General features: G+C 33.5%; 1 protein-coding gene across 1 annotated transcript in view; it reads left to right on the forward strand.

Annotated features, from left to right (window-relative positions):
• Positions 1 to 12648, forward strand: part of CACNA2D1 (calcium voltage-gated channel auxiliary subunit alpha2delta 1) — a 380220-nt gene that overhangs the window by 323338 nt on the left and 44234 nt on the right. Inside the window, exons 17-21 of the mRNA XM_028158049.2 lie at positions 256 to 330; positions 613 to 687; positions 6697 to 6753; positions 8523 to 8594; positions 11164 to 11225. Coding sequence (XP_028013850.2) covers positions 256 to 330; positions 613 to 687; positions 6697 to 6753; positions 8523 to 8594; positions 11164 to 11225 — 341 coding nt within the window. The remainder of the gene's footprint in view (positions 1 to 255; positions 331 to 612; positions 688 to 6696; positions 6754 to 8522; positions 8595 to 11163; positions 11226 to 12648) is intronic.

Below are 12648 nucleotides of genomic sequence, written 5' to 3' on the forward strand. Positions count from 1 at the left end.
AGGTGCTTATGTAGGTGGGTTCCAACTTCTGGCGAAAATCACGTTACGTTGTGCCATAGGAACGGATCTCTGATGGAACCCGAGGACCTACTGTGTGTGTGTGTGTGTGTGTGTGTGTGTGTGTGTGTGTGTGTGTGTATGTAAATTTGAGCTATAGTGTGGCATACAACCAATGCCAAGCAAAGGGATGATAATATTGTGTAGAACTATGTAAAGTTTTGGTATAAAACCCACTACCTTTTTGCTGTCTTATAGAACCAGCTGATTCTTGGTGTGATGGGAGTTGATGTGTCTTTGGAAGATATTAAAAGACTAACACCACGCTTTACAGTAAGATGCAATTTACCATTTTGGTATCTTTTCTTTCTTAAAACTCTATGTTAATATAGCCTATCCATAAAGCATTAAATAACTTTCAAAAAGTTATATTAATGAAGTAACTAAATGTTAAAATAAAAAAATAGAGATCATGTTATCTTTCTTCATGCTTTAAAATCTGTATTTAAGATTTTTTTAAAAAAGGAGAATGAGGATTTCTGTTTGTGGCTTAGAGATCTCTATTTAAATGTTTTTTTTTTTGTTTTTTTAACTTTTATTGTTGTTTGTTTCCAGCTGTGCCCTAATGGCTATTATTTTGCAATTGATCCTAATGGTTATGTTTTATTACATCCAAATCTTCAGCCAAAGGTATGTATATAATTTGTTTACTATGATTAGTGTTCTGTAAAATTAATGATTAATGTTCTTAATAGGTATGTCATTTTAGAATTCATTGTATAGCACTAAATAGAAAGGAACATTATTATATTTGTAATGTTGATAGATGACAAGATCACAGTTTATAATATATCAAAATGTGAAAGCACTTTTCATTTTCTCTTACCAATTTAGCTTTCCAAAATTTAGCTAATCAAGATTCTTGTCTTAAAGACGGCCATTATCACCACCCATGCCTGAGTTCCACTTGGGACTTTGTTTAAGGCTGTAACTTAGTGAAGGAGATTGCCCTCCCCCCGCCCCCACCCTTGAATCTGATAAATACAAGTAATGTTCCTCAATGCATAGGCCACATTTTCTATTGCCCTTTTCTTCTGGTAATTCTCTCTCCCCTTCATCTCCAAGAATGTGGTTTGTTTCTTTTCTACTTTCAAATAGACTTATAAAAATATGTATGCAATTCAATAAGTAAAACTCCATGGGATGGGCTTCAGAAATGGGAAGTGTTTATTAATCAGTGAGTTATTGGGAAGTGATAAAATTGCATAAACCATTTTATCCTAATCTTTATGCCTTTTTTTTCCCTATGGTATAAAGTATATTCCTTTTTTAAATATATATATTTTTATTGATTTCAGAGAGGGAGAGAGAAAGAGAAACATCAATGATGAGAGAGAATCATTACTCGGCTGCCTCCTGCACGCCCTCTACTGGGGTTCAAGCCTGCAACCTGGTCATGTGCCCTGACCAGAAATTGAATGGCAAACTTTCCACATGGGATGATGCCCACTGAACTACAGTGGCCAGGGTCAGCTTTTTGTATTTTTATATAGGAAATTATTAAAAGCAAGTATGCAACAGAATCACATTTAGAAAAATATTATTTTAGAAACCATTAAAAATAAATATTGTTAAACAATGTATTTTTTTCTTAAATTCATGGTTTTGAATTCTTATTAAAAGTTAAACATAATTTCTATTTTGTGGGTGATGTATGCTATACAGATTGATACAAGAAACTCATAAAATGATAATACAGTATATGACAAATGTTTCAGAAACTGACAAATACAAAGAACCAATATGGTAATTTCAGCAGATATGCTAACAAAATTAATCCTAATTTTTTCATTAGCAATTCACCAATAGAAAAAAAGGAAAATAATATTATGTCCCATAGCACCCAAAATTATTTAACAAGGTCAAAGTCTAATTTTATGTTTTCTGTTTTATTTCAAAATTCATTTTAATTGTTTTCCATTTTGTTTTATTGAAATCATCAGATTAGGTATACATATTAGATAATTCCTTTTTATCAGTCCTAAGAAGTATTTATTGTAAAGGAAATTGTATATACTCTGTCATAGAAGTCAATATTTAAAATAAATATATAGTGTTTTCATTGAATTATCCATTAGTGCCACAGCTATAACATTTGATATTACTTCAGAAAACAAAGGCACAAATTTCAAGGGTTAAAACTTTTTAATAGCCTATAGTATTTATATTTTAACACATTTGAATTATGTAAATTCTATAAATTCTTTTTTTTCTTAATCAGCATAAAAGTTGTCTGAGACAAATCATCTTTCTCACTTCCAACTTCCTCACTTTTTTTCCCAGGAAAAGAGAATATTAACAGTCATTTCGCTTAAAATCAAGCAAACAAAAACACAGTTTTTTACTTACTAACCATATTTTTAAACTTTTATTTTGTTTATTGACTCTTCGTGAACTCTATAATACCTGTTTTTGATCAAGCAAATACCTGACCACAATTGATTATAGGATAAAACCCTTATCTATGTCGAGATGTAGCATGATGAATTACCATCTTTCTGTTGCTTTAGCCTATTGGTGTAGGTATACCAACAATTAATTTAAGAAAAAGGAGACCCAATGTTCAGGTAACTGAATGAAATTGGCAGTGCCTTCAAACTTGCTAAATCAAAGTTGAAATTAAGCTTCTCTTTCTAAAAGCATATGATTAATGCTGCCTTTCCTGACATCAAGCTTCCAGAGCATGAGATGGAGATGAGCGTTGTTTCTCAATAAGCTGGAGCAAAATGTTATTAATTATGGCAGAGGGTGTACGCATTGGCTAACTAAAAATTGCTAGCAAATTACGTAGTAATAATGATAACAATCAGCGCAATCATAATCAGATGGCTTCTAAAGATAAATTTATTAAATATTGTGAAAGTGGTATCAAATCCATGTAGTCTTAACAATTTGTTTGTGAAATTGATTTCTAAGTGGAAATAAAAATAACAATTCTGATGTGATAGTTTCCATAAGCCATAGAATTTAAGCCAACATTTTTTTGACTTTCTAAAAGCGTATGCTTAGGTTAGAAGTTAGAGAAAATTCCCTTCAACTAATTAAAGATGTCTAAAATTACAAATAAACATTGTAAATTGTTATTGCTTGGAAAACTCATTGCAAAATTTTTCTCTATTGTCAACAAAATTTAAACTTTATTATGTGTATGCATATTTCTTTAAGCACCCTAAAAATAATTAATGTAAAAGAATACTTCCTGTAATTTAGTACAGTTTAGTAAAAGAATTTTAAAGAAAGTTCAATATTATTTAAGGCTTTAAATGTAAGCTTACAATTTCTTTAAAAAGAAAGTTGGTGACATAATACAAATGGTCTCTACTTATAATGATTTGACTTAGGATTTTTTTGACTTCACAATGGTGTGAAAGCAATATTCATTCAGTAGAAATAGTATTTTGAATTTTGAATTTTGATTATTTCTGGGCTAGCAGGATATGGTACGATCCTCTCTCATGATGCTGAACAATGTTAAGAGTTCTGAGCACTTTTAAAGTAGTCTAGTTGAAGGTATGATGCTCCATGATTAGGAGTGTTAAATGCATTTTCAACTTATAATCTTTTCAATTTATGATGTGTTTATCAGGACATAAGCTCATCATAACTCAAGGAGCATCTATAATGGAGAGGTAATGTGATATCAAGAAGAAATCTTTGAGCTATAAAAATAGGACTTACAGCCAACACTGTAAAATTGAGTAATTCACTAAACCCCATAGTACTTAAATTTTTTTCATCTGAAAAGCAGGAGGATTGAACTAATAATTATTTTCTACTCCACACAGTATATCTGCCTAGGAGATAGATAGATAGATAGATAGATAGATAGATAGATAGATAAATAAATAGATAGATAGATAAATTTCAGGCTCCATTTTCTGAAAATTTCATTTAATTTGGCAGGGGATGAAATCCAGGCTTCTGATTAGTTTTTAAACTAACCCAGGTTGTTCTAAAGTGTAGAGCCTCTAGATTAATGGCTTCAGTTCCCTTCTAGCTCTCGAATTCCATGACAATTTGAATTTCATGTTGTTGCATCAGTCTTTATATCTTTTATGATTCCTATGGAGATTAAAATTATACTTACGTCTTTTCTTGATAAATTATTTTATGTTCCTCTTCTTGCATGTTTCTGTGTATTATCTTAGCAGTCATGTACATCTTAGTGAATTATTATTTTTGCAGTACTTTCAGATTGCATGTAATATTATGATATACTTTTTAAAACAACCTTAAAAGTGGTTTGTTTTATGTTTGTTTTCCTTTAAGGAAACCCCAAATGGCAAACTAGCAACCACACAAGACTTCTGAATTTTGGGAATATTTTTTGAAATGCGTATGTAGTATTTTTAATAATACTTAACTACTAATTACTTCAATTTAAAATTTGTTAACATTGCCTTTTATTTTCCACAAATTACGTGGTTATTCTGTCAGTTGATATTCAAATTTTACAAATGAAAAATGTTAGATATTTAAAATATAAAACAAAAGTATTGGGAGTAGAGGAACTCAATTCTAATTCTTGAGCCTCTCTTGTTGCTTTCTTATTAGAAGATTCTGCTTTTGCATTTTTTATAACTGTGCCTATGATGACTCTTTCAAACAATGGTCAGCCAGATTGCCATTTAAAAAGTACAACTTATTCATTGACATTTTTCTTTTATTATTTCATTTTCTTCTCTGTGTCTTTATATGTTGGATTGGGACATCATCTTCATATTGCCAATTCTTCCTGATAATGCCTCCTCCATGCATGCTGTTTGGGTCTGGTCATGCTATGCATTATCCATTGCATGTAAGATAATATTCTTATTTATGTTTTGATTATTTTGACTTTGTTTTGCAGTGAGTTTTTTAAAATTTTAATGCTGGTGTAATGGTGTTTGTGTGGAGATAATTTATTTCATGGGACTTTTAAATAAGCAATTCTTAATAATATTTTCTACTATAGAGTGTCCTTTTGTTAGAGACTTTCTCAGTTTTGTTTCTTTAAAGAAAGGATTAGAATTATTTTCAACATTCATTTTTATTTTCTTCTTATGAAATGTGTGACATTTCAAATCAATATTTGCTTCTGAGCGAATAAGTTGCTATCCAAACAGTGGTCAGTATTGAACAATTTAATACTTATTTTCAGTAATCTAGAATCTTCTGATTCTACATATTGAGTTCATAAGCAGTGAATATTTTTTCAATAAAATTGACAGACACAGTTGAGATCATTTTTGTAAATTTGCTTTTAAAAAATCCTCATTCATCAAAACCCATGGGAATCATAAATTTCCATTGTTTAAATGGAGTTACTCTTCAAAAGAAGGCCTTTTGTTATAATTATAAATTAATACATGCCATGTGTACTTATTTGTCATAAATAAGATGGTTAATTTCAGTACATTTTAATAATTGACTGCTTTTGATAGTCAGTCCTCCTAAAACATTCTTTAAAATAGTGATGATCTGAATATATTTTGGAAGAGCCTGTGAGGATAAAATTATTCAAATTCTATTTACCTTGCACTAATGCAACGTAGTTTGTATTTATTACTTATGTTTAATTATTATAATATAGCAGTATTTATTTTATGAAACATTAAGCACCTGGTTTCTAAAATTTTGCAGCTATAAAATTATAGATACCTATTACAATTTCATTGTTCTAGTGAACTTTGAAATTCTACTATGGCATGTTGTATTACTTGGCAAGTGTTATAAGATAATCAGTATATTTTTGTTAATCAAATAGTTCAGTAAGTTTTCATTTTGTAATTGACAACTTTTTTTAAAATGTCATATGAGGTGAATTAGCCAGGCTAACTTTTATTTTGATACATTTATATAAATAAGTCAAAAATCTTCCTTTTTCCACAATGAATTTTATTGTTGGACACCAGCAAGAAGTAGTGGTAGGAGATGTTAAAACAGGGAACAGTTTTAATGAACCCAGGGGTTATTATTCTAGTTAGACTTCAATTACAATACCTAATCTTTATTAAAAATGTTTATACCTTAGCCACAAATTTTACCTTAAATAAACTTAACCTGACATTAAAATATATGTAAAGGTTCTGAGATTCAAATACATGAAAGAAATTTGCATCTTAATGCATTGTAAGAAGGAAGAATACATTTAGTAGAGTTTGTTTTGCTTAGCACATTCAAACATAGTTTTAAAAGTATTTTTCTTCATTTAATTTCTTATTACATTACAGATACAAATAAGAAAGGATATTATTTATATATTCCCTTTGTTATATTGCTCAATATGTTATTAACTTGGCTATATTTTTCTCCTTTCCATCATAATTAAAGAGAAACTTCTGAGTGGATCTTCAAATCATTTCCCCCCAAGAACTTGTGGTTCTAAATGTAGTATCTAACTCAGTGCTCAGTGATTAATTAAAATTTGCTGCACTTAAAGCTTACATTTCTGGTCCTATTTATTATTACTTTTAAATATATATATATGAAAGAATATACCGTTTTTATTATATAATTTTTATTATACCTTAGGTAAGTAACCTTTACAGATTAATTTTATATTTAAATATTAATTGAATTATTCTATATATAGCATTATTTTATAATGTCACATATGCTTAATTAGTATTTTTTTTTGTGTAGAACCCCAAATCTCAGGAGCCAGTAACTTTGGATTTCCTTGATGCAGAATTAGAGAATGATATTAAAGTGGAGGTGAGTGTATTCAGTAGGCCTGAACAATACCCTCAGGTCAAATGCTGGAATCACACATTCCACCAGTATCGGTTGAGCAGCTTCAGCGGGTTGGGTGCTCTCTTAGGTACTGTATGCACAAATTTGGATGCTTTTTCTCTTGAAAAAATTCTAGGTCCTGGGCTCACTTATCCAAAAGGTCATATGAAAAGAAATAAATATTTTAAGTTGGGTGTGTTTGTTTCTTTCTCATTTCACAGGTAGAGATTTTTAAGTATCTCAACACAAATGAAACATGTAAATTTTAATTAAAAAAAACATGTGGAGTATGTTGCTATAGATTTGAAAGAAATTTCAAATCAGGGGGTCTAACCATTCAACAACCCAATGAGCAACATGTGTAGAGAAGCTGCCATGTTTGTCTTAGTGCTCTTTCCTCAGAAAATGTCTATTTAATTTCAAAACCAGAATTGCATATCACTTTCTCTGAGAGGATCTCCCATCAGGATAAGGATAATAATAATAATAATGATACTTATTGAGTACATGATATGTAAGTCATGGATTCTCAAGAGCCTTTGAAATAGGTATTATTATTGTTATTACTATTATTGTCATTATATCTGTTGTACTGATGATATGTGAGGTACAAAGAGGTTAAATTGCCTAGCTTATCTCCTGTTACTCAGCTGGTAAGTAGCAGAATCAGGTTTTGAACAAGGCTCTTGCTCTCCAGAGCAAAGATTTTTAAGATTCTTTCAGATGGATGAACTCTTATCATAATTTGTCAGATTGTGTTTTAATTTGTACTTGCTTTACACATTTCACAGCTTTATTCCTCATTGTACAATAGAATTTAATTATTCTATCTAATAAAGAGGAAATATGCTAATTGACCCTCACACTGTAGCAAAGATGGCGGCACCCACAGCCAATAAGGAGGGAATATGCTAATTGATTGCCCTGCCCTCAAAGATGGAGGCGCCCAGTCCCCTCAGCCCCGCTGGAGCGGTAGGAACACGGCAAGGCCGGGCCCTTCCCCAGGCAGGCCCAGCAGCTCCACGTGCCTGCCTCTGGATTCCCCCAGTCCCCTCAGCCCCCCAGGGCTGGCCCGAGGTGCAGGCAAGCCTCAGATGGTGGCTGCCAGGGCACCCAGGGCCGTCCAAGGCTCAGATAAGCAGGGTAACCAGGGCTGGCCGAGGCTTGCTCTGCCGGCAGTGGCAGCAGCAGAGGTGTGATGGGGCGTCGCCTTCCCTTGATCACCAGGTCGCCTCCCGCCCCTGAGGGCTCCTGGACTGTGAGAGGGGGCAGGCCGGGCTGAGGGACATCCCCCCCTCCAGTGCATGAAATTTTATGCACCGGGCCTCTAGATTATTATTATTATCCTGGGCCAAGGTCTGATGCTGGGATATTTTAAGTGGTTAAAGAATATTTGTTGTAAAGTGTTTTGACAAATAGAGTACGATTATGTAATAGTAAGGAGCTTGGTCTTTGGACTCTCATGCCACTGAGTAACTATAATTATTATTTCACCTCTCTTAAATATCAGTTTCCCCTTGATCCCATAAAGTAATGCCCCATTGAAAATATTTCATTAATGTTGTTCTTACTTTTAAAAAATAATGTAAACTTACTATAATGTGATAGCTTTTAAAAAAGTATTCCCAGAGAATAGCAGCAACCTACTATTTTTATTCAGTTGGTTCTGAAATAAGGTATAATATGTTAATAAACATACTTTGATAGATCAATTAGTATCTGCAATAAAATAAATTTTCATTTTTCCTTAGATTCGCAATAAAATGATAGATGGAGAAAATGGAGAAAAATCCTTCAGAACTCTGGTTAAATCTCAAGATGAGGTAAGAATTAAGTTAAGCTTATTCTCATACATGTCAATAATAGTTTATATTGGTAGTTAGTCTTTCTTTTCTATTAAAGCAATATTTATTTATAAAACAGGGGTGTCTCCAATAAACAAACTTTTAAGGTACTCTTCTTTTCTGGAGAGAGATATATTTTTTAATCTTTAATATTGAAAGTATTGCATAAGTCCCCTTTTCCCCCACTGACCTCTTCTAGCCCACCCCCACCCCTTTCAATAATATTTTTAACTCTTGGAGTTTTATAATTTAATGTTGTTTTGGGTTTATCTATTGTTATTTTTAAAACTTAATTTAATTTTTATGTATTCTTATATTAACAGTATGTTCTTGAAATATTTTTATTTTATCATTATAAGAAATAAAGCACAATTTAATGCAGATGTTTTAATTATTGTATTCCATATATTAATTATTTAAGCTTTAAAACATCTTTTGGTTGTTTACTTGTTTCTGGCTTGATTTATCTTAGTGCACTATTTATGTACTTTATATAATAATTTCCCTGCATATAAATCTGAAATTAAATCAGGAGACAACACAACTACCCCCATACATCACTGGTACAAATATGTAATACAATTTATTGTTTATTATTCCATTGTCATTGAAGAATTCTTTATATGAGGAGTGTGCCTATCTGTTATTAGTCACATGTAGAGTAAATGCATATTCATATATTTGAGTATTTGAAAAAATATAGAACTCAGAAGCTTTTGAGCCTAGAAATTTAATTTAATCTTTATAGCATGCTTTTAAAATGTAAACATTTCTCCTGAATTCTTCAGTAGATCTTTTCCTAAATTGTAGCTAGGATCTAAATAGGATCCTTCATTGGCATGTGGCTTTCCTTATTTTAATATTATTCGGAGTCCCCATTAGGAGAACATAAGGGGAGGTAAATATCAATTTCAGTCTTTGTTAAAACTTCAATTCTCTTTACTCAGACTTTAGCTGTGCTGTTTACCCCTTCACTCCTTACAGGAGAGATATGTACCATTTACCAGTTTCACCAACTTTTCCATGTTGTTCCATCAACCAGATCTTTGAGTTGAACATTTTTTCCTCAACTTTTGTTTCTATTAAATCACTTTGATATTTTCCTACTTCAATTTACTATAAATTATTTTTATGACCAATATTCATTTATAGAGTTTTCCTATTACTAATAGTGAAAAAAAATGTCATCTTGTATGTTTCCTAATCTGATATAATTTTTGATATTATTTTTACCACTTGCAGAACAACACTAGTTTGCCATGTTTGTTGAGCAGTATCTAATTGGTAAACATTATTTTTAAAAATTATTTTAAGAATTTTACTAGCCCTTGCCCTAACCGGTGTGGCTCCGTGGATAGAGTGTCGGCCTGTGGACTCAAAGGTCCCAGGTTCAATCCCGGTCAAGGGCATGTACCTTGGTTGCGGGCACATCCACAGTAGGGGGTGTGCAGGAGGCAGCTGATCGATGTTTCTCTCTCATCGATGTTTCTAACTCTCTATCCCTCTCCCTTCCTCTCTGTAAAAACTCAATAAAATGTATTAAAAAAAAAAAAAAGAATTTTACTAGTCCAAAAACCTTAATAATCCATTCCTCCCTTCTCCACTCACATAAATAAAACCAAGGGATGTTGGATGTATAGCAGCAGCATTGTGTAGTTGCTATACAATGATTTTGGCATCATGCATTTTCCTTCATCCTTTCAATTCAAGTCCCCTTTATTTATTTCTTCATCATTGATTTGTGGAAAATAATAGTATCTTCACCAGAAGGTTGATTAAATGAGACAGTGACTGCAAAGTGCTTGGTATGTTGCCTAACTCCAAGTAATACTTCAGTGACTGTTACTGTTCTGATGAGGATGACTAAACTGGAAATAACTAAAAGAATTATAAGATCTGAATGTGTTATCGCTTTATCTAAGGGAAGAAAGAATAATAATTTCTTTAGTATTGTTCATCAGCTGCATATGAAAGCGTCTATATCCATGCAGTTATTTAGCTCTTTATTTCCTTTCCCTGGTAGATTTAGTTGTTTTTTCAACCTTCATGATACTGAGTTGTTAGTCTCTTATGATAGATAAAACTATAGTAATTGCTTAATAAGAATAGTAATATGCTAATCTTACATTTGGATCTAGACACACTGACTGCATTAATTTCCTGATATTATAACCATTTCTTTTAAACATACTCTAGGATGGATTATCTGAGCCTTACCTAACATTTCATAGTCCTATTTCATTATTAAAGCTTATTTTTCAGGAAATGTTTTTAAAGTATTTGGGTTAATAATTTGGCATAAATTGCCAAGATTTTCACTTGTAAGTTTTTAAAATGTATTATGTGGGTGTTTATTTTGTCCTAACATTTTGCTTTATTCATACCTATATCCATAACAGAATAAACATTATAATAGAATAGATCAGAAATTTGTGAGGAGGGATGTTGAATGACCACTGGATTTATAAATAGATACTAATGTTTTGCTCATCATGTAAATTTACATAGAATAAAAGGTGAGAATAACCATGTGGAACTTTTTTTCTAGAGATATATTGACAAAGGAAACAGGACATATACATGGACCCCTGTCAATGGAACAGATTACAGGTAATTAACTATATTTATATGTATATTGAATTAAAGTATTCACTTCAGTGTCTTTCACCTATTTTAGTAGTCATTTTCCCAGTGGATGAATATTGTCTTAGCATTTTCATTAACTATTTTCAATGTAATTAAAATAGAAATGTTACCTTTTCCAACACTACAATGTTTAAAGTTATAGCTGTGTGTGTGTGTGTGTGTGTGTGTGTGTGTGTGTTTTCCAAAGTGGAAAATATAGGGGAAAGCTAGGATATAAAATTTAGAAATGAAGGAATATAAATATATTTGATATTTTGTATATTTATGCTAGTAAAAATGTTGACAATCTGCCCTTAATTTGTAGTTGTCGCCTCCACTAACCTCCTCATATAAATTAGTTTACATTCCCATTTTAGGTTGTAAATTAACTTAAAAATAATATTTATTACATCATAGTGTGATATGATATAAAATACTCATTTGATATAATTTACCCCCAAGAGTAGCAATTTTGCAATATACTAATTTCTCCAATTGTAAAACAACACAGTAACACTCTATAAGAGTGTTAGATTCTAAGATTGTTGCCTTCTTCATTTAAATCCCCAGCTCATGAGACAGTGGCACATGGTAGACATTCTGTAAATATTTACAGGATTCGAAATTAAGATTTTCAATTTGCCTCATCCTGTCAAATTCAAAGAATGGTGTCCAAATGTCCATTGAAACATTCAAGTCTGAAGGACTCTTCGGCTACATCCTATCTAATAAAGAGGGAATAGGCTAATTGACCATCACTCTGTCACAAAGATGGCTGCACCCACAGCTGAGGCCACGTTCCCATAAGGAGCCTTAACGAGCAATCAGCAGGGACCTGAGGCTATGCCCTCCCCCGCCCCCATGCAGTTTGACAGAGGACCTCAGGCTGCATCCCCCGCCCAGCAGGGCTTGACAGGGGACCTCAAGGTGCGCTTCCCGTCCTGGTGCTGGGCTAGGGGACCTCAGGCTGCTCCCCCTGCCCCAGCGCCAGGCTGGGGGACCTCAGGCCGCGCCCCCCGCCCGGCGGGGCTTGACAGGGGACCTCAAGGTGTACCCCCAGTGCTGGGTCAGGGGAACTCAGGCCGCACCCCCCTGCCAGTGGGGCTTGATGGGGGACCTGAGGCTGCGCCCCCCTCCTGGTGCTGGGCCGGGGGACCTGAGGCTGCGCCCCCCCACCACCTGTCGGAGCTTGGAGACCTCAGGCCATGCCCCCCCTCCCAGCAGGGTTTGACAGGGGATCTCAGGCCGTGTCCCCCACCTGGCAGGGCTTGACAGAGAACCTCAAGGCACGCCCCCCACCCCGGTCTGGGCTGGGGGACCTCAGGCCACCCCCTCCTGTCCTAGCGCCGGGCCAGGGGACCTGAGGCTATGTCCCCTGCCCGGCATGGCTTGACAAGGGTGGGACTGG

This window comes from Eptesicus fuscus, chromosome 14 (genome assembly GCF_027574615.1).
Source record: "Eptesicus fuscus isolate TK198812 chromosome 14, DD_ASM_mEF_20220401, whole genome shotgun sequence".
Taxonomy (NCBI): domain Eukaryota; kingdom Metazoa; phylum Chordata; class Mammalia; order Chiroptera; family Vespertilionidae; genus Eptesicus; species Eptesicus fuscus.